Source organism: Ranitomeya imitator, chromosome 8 (genome assembly GCF_032444005.1).
Source record: "Ranitomeya imitator isolate aRanImi1 chromosome 8, aRanImi1.pri, whole genome shotgun sequence".
Taxonomy (NCBI): Eukaryota; Metazoa; Chordata; class Amphibia; order Anura; family Dendrobatidae; genus Ranitomeya; species Ranitomeya imitator.
The window spans coordinates 153,149,064-153,167,563 of record NC_091289.1 but is presented as its reverse complement, the minus strand read 5'-3'; the positions used below and the strand labels follow the sequence as shown (position 1 = coordinate 153,167,563).

The window sequence follows — 18,500 nt, the reverse complement described above, 5'->3', positions numbered from 1 at the left end:
ACATTATGTGCTCCGCTCCGGAGTGACGCACGGCCAGATGGCGAGTGCACAATTCACATGGACTGCATAGTATTAGTGATCCGGGGCCTCCTGTCCTGGGTACAGTTGTGTTGTTGTATGAAGGCTTCGTTTTTTTTTTTTTTGTTTTTTTTTAATCATTGATTGCTTTTTTTTTTATAACTAATGCAATGTACTTGAGACCCATTCACAATGAGTTTTAGCTCTTCATTCGGTAGTCTGCCGAAGTCCCCGAAAAATTAAATTTGCACAGAACCTCCGAAGTGGCCATAGAGGTGAATAAGACAAGTGGAGATCAATGGACTCTGAGAAGAGCGGAAAAAAATGACGTTCCTGCACCCGTCTGAAGACAGATACTGTGAATTGGAACTCCCTTTTTGTCTCATTTCACAGTATGGCTCCATTAAAGGTTCTGTCTGAATGCGTTTTTTTTTTTGGAGAATGCCATATTAGTCGTTCTATTACCAATAATAGGAGAACACTGACCATACAATGCAATACAGTCTAAAAAGAAACAAAAATAAGTTTAAAGAAATCTAATTTTTTTTTTTTAATAAGTTATCAGATATGGAGTGTTGCCTTGTCCAGGCCATTAAACTTTACTGGTACTACATAGGATAATTTTGTGTGTAATATAATATTGTATTATATTTTTTTTATAGCCACCTGCAGTCTGTATATTGGATAAATAGCCGTTCGTTAATGGTTAGTAAGTTAGCAGCCAGGTGTATACATGGTTCATTATTGTGTTTCCTCAGCATAAGTGTAATCCTCGCTACTCTGAGGAGTTCGTTCTGCAACTGGAGAAGGAGCTGGTTCAAGCAAGGCTAATGGAGGCCGAGTCCCACTGTGCAATGAAGGAAATGCAGGACAAGATACTGGAAATTGAAAAGGTATTTAATGTGTTTATTTTTCTTTTTTTTATGTTGCATATTTAGGTGAATTTTTTTATTAGCATAAAGCATAAACTTGCTGTTAACTAGTGATGAGCTGACGTGCTCTGATGAGGTGTTATCTGAGCATGCTCGGATGCTCAAAAAAAATTTCTAGTCCCCGTGGCTGCATGTCTTGCGGCACATGCAGGGATTGCCTAATGGCCACGAGACATGCAGACTCAAGGATTCGACAATATTTATTTTTGAGCACACAGATTTTTGGAGCATACCTTATCCGAGCACGTTCGCTCATCACTACTGGCAACATATTCTCATCCCCTACCCCTTGGCTCAGGAGCCTTATGTGGTTGTCACACCGTCGACTGCAGATAATATTGTGCATTAATGACCTCTCATAGATCATACACAGCCTCACTATAAGACGGAGCCAAATGATCAAATATCTCATTACTTGTTCCATTCTTCTATTCCCCTCCAGTGCTGGTGTCGTACTAGTGGTGACACTGACTCCCCGGGGATTGTGTGACATTGTCACATGATCCCTGTGTGCTGCAAAATCTGCTGCAAACACTTGAGTGTCGGCAGGAAAAAAGTTGCGTAAACTAATGCACGGTTTTATGTGCTTTTTGATGTGTTTTTTATTTGCTTTTATTTAGCCTTCCCTTTGAAGTAGTGAAAATGCTTAAAGAATTAACACTCTGCAGATTTGAAAAACTTTTTGGTTGAAATCCCCAAGAAAAAATGAAGCGACATGTGCACGAGATTTTAGAAATCTCATTCATTTTGCTGGCACTGTTAAGTTAGTAGTTTTTAAAGGGAACCTGTCACCTGAATTTGGCAGGACCGGTTTTCGGTCATATGGGCGGAGTTTTCAGGTGTTTGATTCACCCTTTCCTTACCCGCTGGCTGCATGCTGGCCACAATATTGAAGTTCATTCTCTGTCCTCCGTAGTACACACCTGCGCAAGGCAATCTTTTCAGCAACTCTCAGAGAAGTGAATAAGCGTTGGCCGTGTCCATGATCTCGGCCACCTCTGCCCACTGTATAGAGGCGATTTGTAGTGTATATTGACCGCATACATTGCTGCTGAGCCTGGATCTTCTACTAGTGTGTGTTCACTTTTCTATTTAGAAAAACAGTTCCTTTCCTGACGAGAACAACATTGTGAGACTTCAAGAAGAACTCATCGCGGTGAAGATAAGAGAAGCAGAAGCCATAACTGCCATGAAGGAGCAGAAGCAGCAGATCAAAGATCTAGAGGAGCACTGGCAGGTAGGACGATTACATGGTGCCAATAGGTAAAACTGTTCTCCTGACAAATGAGATTGATGGATTATCTTTAGGGAAGAGTCAGCCGGCCGTATAGCTCAGATCAGGACCACACTGCTATGCTCAGACTGGCTGTCGGCTCTCCCGACTCGAGCATGACTTCTGCATAGAAATACATGCTGTCATGTTCAGGTAGGGAGAGCCGCCGGCCAGTCCGAGATTTGCGTTGCGATCCCCATCATTAAGATCGTTCCTCAGTATCAGACTGGCAGGGGTCCATCATCCAACACCCTCACCTACTAGATTTTACCGGCTTCGACCGCAGCCAGATGTAAGCACTGAACGGAGCTGCGCTGTGTCTGGGAAGATTGACAATATTATTCTAAAAAACACCAAGCTTGTCTCCAATTTAAATATTTACTTCTATTACATATAATTATATTTAGGAAGAAGGGGGAAAAATAGAGCAATTATGTTGTGTATATACAGATAATTATCTTTCTGCGTTTTGCTTATAATGTTGAGTTGTGCTCTGAAAGCTGAAGGGCCGTAAACCTTTTACTCTCTAAATTCCAGAGACATTTAGCACGCACCGCTGGTCGGTGGAAAGATCCGCCCAAGAAGAATACCGTGAACGAGCTGCAGGACGAGCTGATGAGTGTGCGCCTTAGAGAAGCGGAGCGGCAGGCCGACCTGCGAGAAATCCGACAGCGGATGATGGAGCTGGACACTCAGGTCAGTAACTGATTACTGTATCTGCATATTGTTATATGGGCGATTAAGTTGAGCGATCTCAAGGTCCTAAGGTATATAACATGTTTTGCGGATGAGATGCATCCCAAATTTTGGTGAAAATAGATGTTAAAAATAAATAAATTAAAAAAAAAAAATGGTGGCACGTCTTAGTCATCTTTTTCAGTAGCTTTTCGAGGATTGAGAGGGGCGGTGAGCAGGGTCCAACGAGGCAGGGATGCTGCTGCAGGAGGCTAGCAGTAGCAGGAGTGGGGCGATGCTGCAGCTGGTTCGGGCTTTTAGAAAATTTTGCGCGTCCCTACACTTCTCATCCTTTTTACTGCTGTAGAATTTGGGAGGCAGTGCATGCACAGATTGAGATCTCAGATGCCGAGATCTAAATCTGCTCATGCTCCACTTCCAACGGCCATTTTCCTGAAGTCCACAACAGTGAAAAAAATGAGAAGTGTGGGGACTTGCAACATTTTCTGAAAGCCTGGAGCCCACCGCAGCATCACACCCCTCCTCCCAGCCCAGGGCCCGCAGCATTGCCCCACTCCTACTGCTGCCGCCAGCTTCCCCAGTAAACTACATTCTAATTGAGACGCATAGGGGAAAATGTCCAACACTGCGGTGTTGTAGGCTATGGGGTTAACATTTGGAGTTTGTGTCTCAGGTAAGTGTAAATGATGGGAAGAAATACAAGGTCCCTCCAGATTCCACGTTCCACAGAAGTATTTCATGAGTGCAATTTGCTATTCTGAATTGTCAAACATCCCTTACCACATCCTTCCTTCTATATCTGATTTATGACTTCTGGCCTTGCTTGACCCTTGGTTTTGTCAGTCACTCACCGCTCTCCATTATTACTGCTGTTCTTCAGTAAGTTGCACAAAATCTTCAACATTGAGTAACAAAAACAGTCAATTTGCTTTAGTTCTGTGTAACTGCAATTAGAAACTCTGCAATACTGGATTTGTCAATCTCCCTGGAAATCATAGACGTTCTCGCTACTTGGAGGTGACTGGTGGAAAGGCCTAAACCTAAACCCCCCCCTGATCCCCTCTACTTCTTCCATCCATTCCTGGTCAAAAGGTAGAGGTTTTCCAGGAATAAACTTTTCCCTCCTTGTTGGCTTTTGCTTGGTCAACATAATGAACTAAACTCGCCCTCCCCATGTCCAGTGCTGTGACTCCACCGCTGATTCGGCCTGTTGACAAGCTTCAGCGGTGACCTCATAACTACAGTGCACATGACCACTGCTGCCAATCACTGAGCTCAGCGGCTCTGCCAATGTACACAGTACAAGCTGACTATATAAAGCAAATATATTTTTGAAAAATTGATTTGGGATGTGCTACGGATAATTTCAAATATAATCTGTAATTTTTCTTTCACCCATGACAGCGCAACATTAAAAGGTGATCTGCCCTTAAGGGACAGGAAACCTACATGATAAAAGGGGTGTACCTCTCCCACGTATCAGTTTGTTTCCTGTCCTTGAGGTGGACCTTTGTTTTGGATTGGTGGTACTGGAAAATGAGAAGATTTACCCAGCCCTGGCCTGTCCATTCAGACACCGACTCAGTCCCTACTGTGGCTGGTGCAGGGGTCTTGGGAGCATTAGAGGGGACTTTGACAGGCGTGCATGTGCGAGTATTGGCGCATTTCTCCGATAGGCTGACTACCGCATATCCTGGGTCTGTGAATGCGCTGTTCATGCACCAAGCATGTAGGGTTTTTATATTTGGCCTGCGATGCCATATAGAGGACTACGATGGGCCCAGTTTGGTCTTCACGCTGTATTGTGGGTCACCATAAATTTTCCAGGGGAGTTGAGGGGGGTGCAGTAGGGTCATCATACCGTGCGTGTGGAGTAATTCACTGTGGGGGGGGTATCATACCATTTGGTGGGCACTTTTGTTGGCATCATACTTATCGGGGCAATCTAGGGGCTTCATTCAATAGGAGGAAAATTACTCTTATGTGACCCCCACCAAATGTTAAGGGTTTTTTTTTTTTTTGAGGGGGCGAATTATAACTTATGCTAATGGACCCCATGATTTCTATGCAAGCCCCTGCCCATGAGGAAATACCCAGTGCTTCAGTCATGTGATCTGTCTCTTAAGATTTATTAATTAAAATGTACTTCTTTTGTAGGACAGCCGCTTGAAGTTTGCTTCCATATTTGATAAGGAAAAACTTCCTCAATTGGACACACTTATTTTAATATCAAGGTTGGCCTGTAACTTTGTCCAAGTTCTTAATTTTGACCCTCAGTGTATGTGTTTGACATCCCAGCGTGTGGAGGATGTGGATAAATTGGTAAATGCAGTTAGATCATGGGTATTGAGCCAAAAGGTTAAAAAAAATCTGCCCAGGGGGCGTGGCTATGTAAGCCAAGAGAGAAGACGCACCTTTTGGAGGCTCCCATCATCCTGACTTGAATCCGGCCATTAATCCCCCTGAACTGCAGCTGCACCGGCTGAAACGGTGCTCTGAGAGCTCGGGAGACCGGCGACCCCTCGGGCGGCGGCGGTGGAGCGCTGGAGAGCCGATATCTGTGGCGGCCTGGAAGAGCAGCGAAGTCCCTGAGCTGCGGCGGCCATCTTTGAACGCGGCTCCGGCGGGCGGGACGCAGTGCCGGCGGCGGCTGAAGCCGGGTGGATCTCCTGGGAGCGCGGCAGGCATCTATATACAGCGGGGACGCTGTGGAACATCGAGAAGCAGGAGGCAGGTGCCGGGTCTGGAGCGGCGGGCGGGCCCTGGGGGACGGCGGCCATTACCACAGCGCACTCTCCAGCAGCAAGGAGAGAGGCGCTATATAGCAAGACTGCGGTGCATTCGGGAGGTGAGCTACCGGCCTGAAACGCTAAAAGGGGCAGAGCGGTGTGCGCCCTGGAAAATTGGGCCCTGCACTCCCCTTATCAAAAACCCCTGCTTGCACCATAACTTTGGAGGGATCGTCCCCCCTCCCTGCTATTCTGCCTGGGGAACTGTGGCTGCTCTGGGACGCAGTGCCTGGGCAAATTCCTAAGTTGATACATTTGCAAATATCTGAGACTCTTTGCTTGGTTTGCTGCCTCTCTGGGGTGCATCCCAGTGTTTGGCCCTGTCCGGTCTGCTAGTGGAGAATAGACTGCCATAATAATAAATCTGGTCCTTTGGTGGGGATCTTCTGCCAATCACCATGCATCATCCTAAAGGAGCGGGGGCTGCTGACAAGTTGAGGAAATATGCCAGAGACGATGCCCCAGATAATACACGCTCTCTCAGAAATAATCCTACGCAGAGTCAACGCAAAAATCGTCTTTCTGACAGCAATGAGGAGGGAGAACAAGACGAACTGACTCTTAAACAAGCATCTGAGCAGTTGATGCAGGCCATATCTCTCACCAGGTCCTCTCTCACTGAGAAAATAGAAGACGTGCATACTGAAGTGGGCCGTCTGCGACAAGATATACAAACTATGAGAGGGCGTATTTCAGAGGTTGAAACAAGGGTGTCTCAGATAGGACACCATTGCCCCAATAGAGGCTAAGCTATCAAAGGCCACTGGCTCTGTGAATGCCTGGAAGCAAAAGGCAGATGACCTGGAAAACAGACTGCGTCGTAATAACATCCGAATTATTGGCCTGCCGGAACGCTCGGAGGGTCAGCAACCTGAGCAATTTCTAGAGGACTGGCTTAAAACCTCCCTGGGAGATGGATTCTCCTCAACATTTTCTGTGGAGAGGGCCCATAGGGTCCCAACGAGACCTCTTCCCCCCGGAGCTCCGCCTCGACCTTTTCTGGCGCGTCTCCTTAACTGCAGAGACAGGGATGCAATTCTTCGCTTGGCAAGGCAGAAGACCCCTATTAAATTCAATAACGCCACCATATCAATCTTCCCGGATTTCTCTATGGAACTTCAAAAGCAGCGAGTTCGATTTATGGAAGTCAAAAAGCAGCTCAGGGATAAAAACATCATCTACTCCATGCTTTATCCAGCTCGACTCCGTATTGTTCATGAAGGCTCCTCCTTGTTCTTTACTGACCCGGCGGAGGCGGTCGAGTGGTTACGGTCATACAAGGGGCCTAGTACCCCGGACTCTTGAGTAGCTCTTTCTATCTGATGGCAACACAATCTAGAGCTCTCTACGTGGGTGCTGAGTTTGTCAACTATACCGGACGCTGATTCCAGTGAGGGTATCCCCTATTCTACTCAACTATAGGAGTGTAGGATTACACTCCTCCACTGTTTAAATGTTGTTTGGTATTTTACACCAGTTTTGATTGTTTGTTATGTTTGTTAGTCGCCAGTGATAACCTTATGCTCTATATGATGTTCCTGATTTCCGCCCAGGCTGTGGTGTATATTATGCCTTTTCCCGAACGTAGATATGGGATCTGAGATTGTATGTATGACGTGGAACAATAGGGGGTATTAAGACTCCTCGAAAGAAAATTAAGGTATTTTCACAAATTAAAAGGTATCATCCACATATTGTAGCACTTGTGGAAACGCATTTGACCAGAGACACAGCTAAATGTACGCAAAAGCCGTGGGTGCAGTGGTCCCTTCACGCATTTCACACCAGTTACCCCAGAGGGGTCTCCCTGTTGGTACATAGGAATGTCAGGTGGGAGGCTAGAGAGTCACGACGCGATCCCGAAGGTCGCTTTGTTTTTGTTCATGCCTTTATTAATATGCGGGAATATGTGATATTATGTGTTTATAACCCACCCCCGGCTGGCATGTCGGTTCTCCGCATGGCACTGGGTTTCTCCCTAAATTATCCTAATGCTAGTGTTATCTGTATGGGAGACTTTAATTTAGTCATGGATAATCTTAAAGACAGACTGAGACTAGACGGCGAGATGTCAAGGGGGCCCCTTTCTCAATCTCCCTCTCAATTGGCATCATTTATGAACGGTAGCGGATGGTTAGACCTATGGAGAACACGTCACCCTGAGACAAAGGAATATACTTGTCATTCTTCAACTAGACAGTCTCTATCCCGTATAGACTACATATTTGGATCTAGTGACCCAGCGCTATGGGTGAATAGTGTCGAACATGGTAGCAGGGGGATATCAGATCACAGCCCAGTTGTTCTCAAACTTAAATACGGTCAGTCAAATAATAATATACCTTGGAAATTGAATCCCTTCTGGCTGAAACTGATAGATGCTAGTGATAGAACGGTTGATCAGTTAAACTGCTTTGTCTCTACTCACCCAGACCCCTCGAATCTCAATCTGTTCTGGGACACTCTAATGGCATACTTGAGGGGATGTCTGTCCTCTACAATCTCCTATATAAAGAGGGTGACGGCGGGGGAGGATGACGAGATGGAGCGACGGCTGAAGGACTCGGAAACCGCCTATGTGGCCAATCAAACTAACGGCAACAGGGTGGAGTGGCTCACTTCCCAAAGATTATACACCCAAAATATAGACACTAAATCAAAACGTAAATTATTTTTTACCCGTCAGTCTTATTTTGAATTGGGGAATCAGGCCAGTACACTCCTAGCTTTTTTGGTACGTCAGCATAACACCTCCAACACGGTACTACAGATTAGGACACTCGATGGTTCGTTGGTATCCTCCACCGAGGAAATTCTTCAGTTTTTGTAATTACTATAAGTCACTGTACAAATCGGGTAGTGGTCTTGGGGTCCCTGAATGTACAGACTATTTATCAGACATAGCATTCCCCTTACTGAGCCCAACCCAGCAAGCTTTTATGGAAGCCGAGTTTACTCTGGAGGAGGTGGAACAGGCTATAATGGACATGGCCACCGGGAAGGCCCCTGGACCTGACGGGTTTCCCGTTGAGTTCTATAAAAAATATCGGGACCACCTGGCACCACTTTTATTGAAGGTGCTTCAGAATATATGGGAGGGAGAAATTATGCCTGAAACATTTTATGATGCAAATATCATTGTACTTAAGGAGGGAAAAGACCCCTTGGAATGTGGATCATATCGCCCCATATCATTGGTGAACGTAGATTATAAAATCTTCACTAAAATATTGGCCACTAGACTAAATACAATCATATTAGATCTTATACACCCAGATCAAACAGGCTTTATGCCCGGGAAAAGTACCTCTATTAATATTCGGCGGGTCCAATCAGTGATTCAATATAGCTCCCTAGAATTGGACAATAACTGGGCTCTGGCATCCCTAGACACAGCTAAAGCATTTGACTCCCTCGAATGGCCTTTTCTTTCCGCATGTCTGCAGAAATACGGTTTTGGAGATAAATTTATTAGAGGGATAGATACACTATATAGGAATCCTAGGGCACGGGTAATTGTGAATAACTCTATCTCTGATTCCTTTACTTTACATAGGGGAACCCGTCAGGGATGTCCTCTGTCCCCGGCCCTCTTTGCCCTCGCGATAGAAGCCTTGGCAATACGCATAAGGTCCTCCACGGATATCAAAGGAATAAGTATTGCGGATCGTGTGGATACCATCGGTCTATATGCTGATGATATGATCATATTTATGGATAAAACAGAAGAAACACTACCACGAGTAATAACGACTATAGATAATTTTAGCAAATTCTCTGGTCTCTATATAAATTGGGATAAGTCTGCTCTGATGCCGCTGTCTCATGCGCCGATGCCCTGTCTCAAAAATCTCTCGTCACTACCTGTAGTCTCCAATTTCAAATATCTAGGAATACATATGTCTCAATATAGTCAGCTGGACCTACGACTTAATATTTATCCACTATTGGACCTGGCCAAATCTAAATTCATAACTTGGAGCAAACTCCCTCTCTCCGTTGCAGGTCGCATTAATTTAGTTAAGATGATATTGCTCCCCAAATTTAATTATTGTCTCCAACATAGTGCTGTGCCAATACCCAAATCTTTCTTTGCAAACTTAAACTCCCTGACCACGTCCTTTATATGGGGGAAGACTAGACCCAAACTCAAGCTATCTACTCTACAGAGACCGACAAGGGGGGGAGGGGCAGCCTTACCAGACTTTTATCTATATTATCTTGCCGGGCAGGCTAGGGCGATAAGCAAGTGGATGCCTAGCAACTCCCTACCCAATTCAGAAAGCCATATAATCCATTCTGCCCGGAATGACTGTCCACTGGGTTTTTTGGAAATGGAGAAAGTCAGTGCTCCCCGTTTGCTGCCATTGCTTCGACAAGCGAGATTAATATGGAGGCAAATTAAAAAAGTTATTAAATATACAGATATAATAGCCGAAATGCCACTGTGGTATAATAGTTATTTTCCAGAATTACTAAACCACCCATCTACTGAGTTCTGGATCTCATGTGGTGTTCTCTCGGTAGGTAATTTATATAACCAGGATGTTTTTGTGTCCTTTGAGCAATTGCGGGATACCTACAATATCCCAAGATCTCAATTCTTCCGTTATTTACAGCTGAGGTCAGCTTTCCAGTCACATATGCGAAATTCAGGTGCAAGTCGAGCAATTTCATCTTTACCCCTTATAGGCATTCTCAAATCACAGGGTCCTCAGGGACTCATTTCCTCTTTATACACATATCTATTATCCGTGGGAGATGGGCTCACTATTAACTCCTTAAAAAAGAAATGGGAGTGACTCCTTCCCGATACACTGGGAGAGGAGTGGGAAGATATTTTGGAATCTCCAACTAAAGTTTCTCCCTCAGTTAACAATAGGATGACCCAGCTATATATTATATATCAGACTTATCTGACTCCGACACGACTTTTTAAAATGGGCCGCCTTCAGACGTCAGACTGCCTACGATGTCGCGCGCATGATGCGGATTTTATCCACATGACATGGAGGTGCCCGGTAATCTTTCACTATTGGAAAGAAGTCACGACATTGTTAACGTCTTTATTGTTAATCCCTGTCCCACTTGAACCATTGACTTGCCTATTTGGGGTGTGGGATACAGAGACCTGGGATCACCATACTGGGATCTTCCTTCGAGAAGTGCTCTTCTTAGCACGAAAGGTACTGGCATTAAGGTGGATGGGTAGCTCCTCCCCGTCTCTCAGAGCTTGGATTGACCTGGTGAACTCGGTTATCCCATATGAAAGAACACTGTACCATAATAGAGGATGCCCAGGTAAATTCGAAAAAATTTGGGGTAGATGGAACTCATCTCATCATACTCTGTAGTCTGCGCGGATTAGATATATGCACGGGAGGGAGGGCATGTGGTTTAGGGACATCGTTGCAGAGCAAACTTGAATCTGTTTTCTTTTGGCGACTTATTACTAATGGTTAAAGTTGTTTAAGTTGTATAGTAGGTATTTTGTAGGTTGAATCACTAGTAAGTGATTCAACATGCACAGTCTATTACCTCTGAACTTTGGATGCGATGATGTTTTGTAATCATTTGTATCTGATGGTATGTTTAATAATGATAAATGTAATATGTGCAATGTTTGTCTACTCTGAAATTAATAAACTAGTTTAAAAAAAAAAAATCTGCCCAGAAAATCATGTTTGGGGGCTTAGAATAAAGGAAGCGTTGAACTGAAAAGATCCAAGCCCTTGCCAGAAGAGAATGGAAGAAACCCGTAGGAGGAGAGAAGTTCCTTCACTGTTTAAGAGGAAATATCCTTTTGATGAGGCCTCAACATCATCTTGAGAGAGAGCTCCGAAATGAGATGTAGCTGTCTGAAAGGCATCCGAAAGGTTCACTTAACCCCTTGAAGAGATGGGATGCTTCTTAAGGATCCCCTGGATAGAAAAACGGATGGCTTTGGAAATCCTCAGCTGGAGCTCTGCAACAAGCCACCTCAGCAACATGTGCAACCAGATCTTTGATGGTTTGGTTGGATCATCTGAAAGGTCAGCTGAAGGATGGGGTGGCTAGGGACAGTATTTTGGGCACAAGTCTGTTAATGCAGGGAGCAGCATCGTTTCTAGCTGACATTTCGGTGGATACGGCAAAGCTGACCGCAAGATCAGTGGCACTTTCTAATTCAGCCCGTAGAGATCTCTTGTTGAAATGCTCACTGCGGAATATTCAAGATAAGTCAAAGCTATGCTCTATCCCACGTGGACAACATTTTGGAAAAAGCAGGAGACAGCAAAAAAGGATTTCCTAACTTGTCCATTCCAGCTTCTAGAAGATCCTCTGGATAAGCAGAGAATAACCAGAGAATACTGTGATTCTGGACACAGGAAGAAAAATCAGATTCTTTGAAGCTGTAGAATATGCCGTAAGGAAGCTCCTATTCTCCATGTAAGGATCCTTTCAGGCAATCTGGTAACGGTGGCCTATGGAAATCCTCAGGGAGGAACTCGTTCCAATTCGGTGATGAAGGTGACAAACCGGATATTTTAAATGGCGGGGAACCATCTCCTTCCTCGAACAGCTCTACATATAAAAGGAAAAGAGAATTGCAAGGTGGACTTTTTAAGCCACAGTCGTCTATATCTGAGAATGGGCATTGAACCGGTCAATTTTCAATCAGATTGTGAACATGTGGGGCCTGACGGACATGGACTTATTTGCGAGCAGACAAAGCAGAAAGGTGGAAACCTCTAAATTCTCCAGACCCAGGGAGAATCCTTAGGTAGTGGATGCCTTCCAGATCAGATGAAGTTACGATCTAGCATATGCCTTTCCAGCAGTCCTGAGGAAGATTAGTGTAGACAGGGGTTCCTGGTTGAGACTGTCAGTCACCAAACCATGGGTGCTAAAGGAAGTTCTGGATTTTCTCTCTCTGTGGCCGGTATGGCATCCTCAAGAAACCAGCCTACATTTAATAGCATGGAACTTTTTGAGACAGTGGGTTTTCTCCTAACCTGATTTCTGCCCTGCTGTAGAGTAGGAAGGCAATCGCCACTAAGATCTATGGTAGGACCTGGAGAAAATGTGTAGCCGCTTCAATAGCAAAGCTGGGAGATGGAGTACCAGTGAGGTCTATTTTAGAGTTCCTTCAAAAAGGTCTAGAGCAGGGACTCTCCACTAGCACCCTCAAAGTTCAGGTGTTGGCATTTGGAGCCCTGTATAATTGTGAGCGTTGGGTTTCCAATCTTTTTTTTTTTTTTTTTATACGCTTGCTCCAAATCAAGACTGATACCCAGGCCAAATTTCCTTCTGTGGGATTTAAATCTGGTTCTGACGGCCCTGACAAATTCTCCTTTTGAGCTTAGACTTGGTATCGGTTAAGATTCTCTCCCTGAAAACAGTGCTAGTGGCCTTAAGATCAGCCTGCAGGGTTAGCGACATCCGGCCCTATCAGTAGGTCCTCCCTTCACACAGATCCTGGACTCGTATTATGGGCAGATCTCCCTAAAGTAGTTTCCAGATTCCATGGGACTCGAAGTTATTCTTCCCTATTTTTGTGCTAATCCCAAAAATCACAAAGAGAAACTTCATACGTGAGACATCTGATTAAATACTGATCAGTCTACTCCGGAAGCTGGGAGGAGGCTAAAGGCAGCTCAGAGTCAGTTGGAGGAGGTATTGCTCGGTAAGGCTGAAAGGAAGAGGGAATTCATGAATCTGGCTTTTTACCAGGAGGGCAAATCTGTGGGTCATTTGCTATCGATGGTGGCTTCTGCCCAGAGAAACACTTCCTTTGTTAATTCTTTGGTATCGGGGAGCGGTGTGGCTGTCTGAGACTTCAGAGATTTTGGACATTTTTGCGGATTTTTATGCGGACCTATATTCCTCTCAGGTAGATGGGTCGGTGGAGGACACGGTGGCGGTCCTTGAGGAATTGGAGCTCCCAAGGCTGAGTGACATAGAGAAGATTTGGAAGCTCCCATCACGGAGGAGGAGTTAGGTCGGGCACTGCAGTCTTTGGCTAATGGGAAGGCACCTGGCGTATATGGATTTCCTGCTGAAATTTATAAAAACTTTGGGGAAGTGCTGATCCCTAAATTAAGGGTACTTCTGGAGGAGGCTAGGAGTGGCGGTCGTCTACCGGCATCTATGCGGGAGGCCATAATAGTGGTGATTCCTATGGAGGGGAAGGACCCGACACAGCCGGATTCATATCGGCCAATCTCCTTGCTTACTACAGACGTTAAACTTCTGGCTAAGGTGTTGGCGATGAGGTTGACAAGTGTTATTTCCGGCCTGGTGCACTCAGACCAGTCCGGCTTTATGCCTGATCGGTCCACTGCGATCAACTTACGAAGGCTGTATATGAATTTGCAACTCAGATCCGACAACTGTGGCCAGAGAGTTATTGCATCTTTAGACGCTCATAAGGCGTTCGATAGTGTGGAGTGGGGATATCTCTGGCAGGTGCTCCGGAGTATGGGGTTTGGACCGCAGTTCATATCCTGGAATCGACTGATGCACTTGATGCCGATGGCTAGGGTTAGGGTAAATGGGGAGTTATCACGGACCATACAACTGGCTAGAGGGACGAGACAGGGGTGTCCGCTCTCTCCTCTTTTGTTTGCTCTGGCTGTGGAACCACTGGCTGCTAAGCTTCGATGGTCTGATGAGGTTACTGGGCTTAAATATGGGATGATTGAAGAAAGGGTGGCGTTGTATGCGGATGACATTCTGCTCTTTCTGGCTGACCCGGATACGTCCTTGGAGGGAGCCATTGGGATTATTGAGCGTTTCGGATCGGTGTCGGAATTTAGGATAAACTGGAGTAAGTCTGTCTTGTTTAAGGTGGATGATGATGGTGGGGAGCCACTGGAGGATGGGCGACTGGAGGTGACTAGCCAATTTAAGTACCTTGGAATATGGGTATCTATGCCTGTTACTGACTATATACATAGAAATCTGACTCCAATCTTAGGTGTTCTTAAAGGGAAAGCGGATGCTTGGCTTAAACTGCATTTATCTGTGGTAGGTAGGGTGAATCTTATTAAAATGATTTTGATGCCAAAAATACTGTATATTCTTCATAATGCGCCAGTTTGGATACCACGCGGGAGATTTAGACAGATTAACTCTCTGTTCAGGAATTTTATATGGGGGAGACAGCATCCGCGTATCAAACTGGAGACACTTCAGCGACCCAAGGAAGATGGGGGATTGGCATTGCCTAACCCTGAAATATATTTTCTTGCAGCCCAGAGTCGGCATTTTAAAAGGCTGGGCACATGAAGGGTCATCGGGGGCGGTACAGCGGCTTATGGAAGTGGTGACAAAAAGAAGGCCAGTGGTACAATGTTTGGAGGATGGATCCCTGGGGGCTCTGGGGAAATTATACCCGACTGTGTTGTTGATACGCAGGCTGTGGGGTAGGCTGAGACATATACGGGGGGTCACGGATTTGACTAGATTCTCACCGCTATGGCATAACTGCAACTTACAGGAGTTTGAGGCACTGGGGGTACTGACAGAATGGCAGGTCAAAGGGATTCAATACGTGTATCAAATAATTGAGCGAGGTGAATTGAAATCATTTTCCCAATTACAGGCGGAATTTGGTCTTGGGTCCTACGGGGGAATTTCAGTATTTGCGGATGAGGCATGCTTTTGGAGCTCAGAGTAGAAACGGAGGTATTGGAATTCAGAGGGATATCGTACTCTAGTATGTGTGTAATGAAGGGACTACTGGGGGAGTCATATCTACTTTGTATAAAGATCTGTTGCACACTTTCCTATTGGGGTTTCCAATAATGGCGAGAGCTAAGTGGGAGAGGGATCTGGGTCCAATGGAGAATGAGACTTGGGAGTCGGTGCTAGAATGGGTCCCACGATTGTCACTGAGCGAACCGTATAGACTGTCACAGCTCTGTGATACACAGGGTTTATAAGTCTCCGATGGTGCTATATAAGGCTGGTTTGCGTGATGATTCTGAATGCCCGAAGTGTAAAACTGCAGATGCTGATATACTCCATATGATGTGGACGTGTCCGAGACTGGCTGCCTTTTGGGTGGTAGTTTTGAGTCGTATGGAAGGTGCGTATGGCTGTAAGGTGCCAAGGGATCCTATAGTGTGCTTGTTGGGATGTGTGGATGAGATTGGAGTGGATAACAACCTGAAGATAGCTATTGCCAGATTGTTATACATGGCTAGGAAGGTAATAGCTCGAAATTGGATTAGGGAAGAACCGCCGTCAAGAGGAGAGTTCCTCCAGTATGTGAAGCAGGGCCTGACACTGGAAAAGGGGTTTTATAAAAAAAAGAGGGAAAATCGAAATGTTCAATAAAATGTGGTCTCCGTGGATTGCTATGGGATAGGGGTATTATAGAGGGAGAGTTAATTAAGGTTCCTAATTAATGGTAATGTTAAATGTGGCTTATATTATTGGCAGAGGGATTAGATGGTATATTGGTTTAATGATGGAAGTGCTAAGCAAGGTGAGCTGCTTTGTTGGGTGGGGTTGGGGGGTGGTGGGATTAAAGGGGAATGTTTGAAGGGGGGGAAAAAAGCTTTGTATTGAAAATAAGAATGTAACATGTCATTTATCTTGTTATTCTTAATAAAAATTTATTTGAATAAAAAAAAAAAAATACTGATCAGTCACTAAATCCTGGAGAAAATAAAGATAATGATTTGTGTCCTTTCTGGGTCCTAGAAAGGGGCTTAGAGCATCTACATGTGCCTAGCTGGATGGATCAGGGATGCCGTTTCTTATTCTGCGAGTGGTAGTGTTATTGCAATAGGGCTAAAGACTCCTCCACAAATGCGCTGCCACCTCCAGGGTGGAGAGGTCGGACAGGACAATTCGGCAGATTTGTAAGACAGCAATGAGTATTTGAGTTTTTGATGTTGCAGATTTTATATAGCATGGCTAAACCTATTGGGTAAATCTGATTTACTATTTTTTTTTTTTATTATTTATCACACTGTTTGCGCTGCATTTGTTTTTTCTTTTTAATATGTCATGTTTCCAATAAAGCTGTTTTTGTTTTGTGTTTTTGTTTGTTGTTTTTTTTAATATATACAATTTTTTGGTATTTGACTGTGACAACTTTACTGATAGTCTTGTGCAGATTACATGTGTTTTTTTTTGTTTTTTTTTTGTTTGTTTATTGTTTTGTTTTTTTAACCTTTGGATTTCTATGGGGAAAATCGGTTCTAAAAACCCTTCGTACCTGCGAGAATTTTACATGTTATGGCTTTGAGGGTCACTTTACTAGAACTGTAAAAACTGGGATTTTTGCGCATCACAAATCTGCAGCATCAAAAACTCACTGTGGGAACTTAACCTAATAGTTTATCTTTCAGATGGCCGGGCAGTAGCCCAAGTTTCATTCTTTCATGCTCCCATCTCAGATTTCTAAATGTTGACTAATTCTTAGTGCAAATTTAAAGGGAGGGATTGTCCAGGCTTGGGATTCAAGTTACTCTGTGACTGCAGACTTGTGAATCCTCACGGCATGTAGTGTGCACCGTTCAGGATTTCCTGGGAGCTGGCGCTCATGTGGCCACAAGTATTCGCTCAATGCAAGTGAATTAAGTGAGGCCAGATAAGTCTAGTTGGAATGTGTCCGGAAGTATGTAAATCACATATTAGCCATCAGATGATCGCCCGCTTCCAGCGCAGACACCAGTGAATTCAGATAGTGTACACCTTTAAATTTTCCTTTCCTTTTTTTTTTTTGACTACCACAGTGGTGGCTGCTGTTTTGATAGATCTCTTTAATTTTAAGTTTACACCAATTAACTGTCAGAAATGTCCGCCATAACTTTGTAATGTATGTGTGTTTTTTTTTTTGTTGTTGTTTGGGAGGGGGTGGGTAAGGCTCATGTTGCGCACATATAACCACTTTTTTTTCCATCAAGTCATTCTACTTTGGTCTAAACAGTTGTAAAGTCATGACCATTTTTTTTCTCTTGGGCTGATACACGAGCGTTCTGTCAAATTAGCCTGATTGATATGCCACCATTATTTTTATCCTTAACAGATAAATGAAGTATTATTTCCAGTGTTCTGATTGGCCTTTGAGCAGAATAGATTTGTTATCGGCGATCTATTTATTTGTAGTAATATTTGAAATGGCAATGTGATGTTTGGCCACCAGGGGGCAGCGTCTGCTCCCTGTATTGTACATTACCTACAGATCGGTTTCATTGTTACATTCTGGTTTTTTTGTCCAAGAAATCCGGTGATATAAAGTGAATGTAAGAAATGTCAGGACTTGCTATGTTGCTATGTGCATCTTAAAAACAGTTGCTAGCAGATCTTGTGATTTGCTGCTATTCATGATTAATAATATTTATTTATTTATCTGCTGCAGGACTTACAGAGAAGAGCTGCGGAAGGGAAAGCATTTTGACAACCCGCTATCATTTCTCATCTTAATGTTTTGTTTTCTTTGGTCTCCCGGCAGAACCAGATAAACAGCAACCATCTCCGACGAGCAGAGAAGGAGGTGAATGGGCTGCAAGCCAAGGTGCAATGTCTGACAGCGGAGAACAAGGGCCTGCACAGTCAGCTGACCGAGGCGAAGCGGAGGCAGGCCGAGATCGAGTGCAAGGTAACGTGGAGTATATGGAGCGATCAGGAGCAGCGGATGTGAAACTGCTGAAAACACTGCAGTAATAAATGGTGATAAGCGGCCGTGCTGGATAAGGCGTTATCTGAGCATGCTCTGGTGCTAACCGAGTGTCTTCAGCGTGCTCAAGAAATATGCTCAAGTCCCTGGCTGCATGTCTCACGGCTGTTCGACAG

The 18,500-nt window shown here is 44.6% G+C and overlaps 1 protein-coding gene across 5 annotated transcripts in view; it reads left to right on the top strand.

Annotated features, from left to right (window-relative positions):
* The window catches only part of EVI5 (ecotropic viral integration site 5), a 206,541-nt gene that overhangs the window by 118,538 nt on the left and 69,503 nt on the right, over nt 1–18,500 (top strand). For all 5 annotated transcript variants that reach the window (XM_069737571.1, XM_069737570.1, XM_069737568.1 and 2 more), the window contains 4 exons: nt 777–911; nt 2,047–2,187; nt 2,761–2,919; nt 18,160–18,306. In XM_069737571.1, the coding sequence (XP_069593672.1) occupies nt 777–911; nt 2,047–2,187; nt 2,761–2,919; nt 18,160–18,306 (582 nt within the window). The remainder of the gene's footprint in view (nt 1–776; nt 912–2,046; nt 2,188–2,760; nt 2,920–18,159; nt 18,307–18,500) is intronic.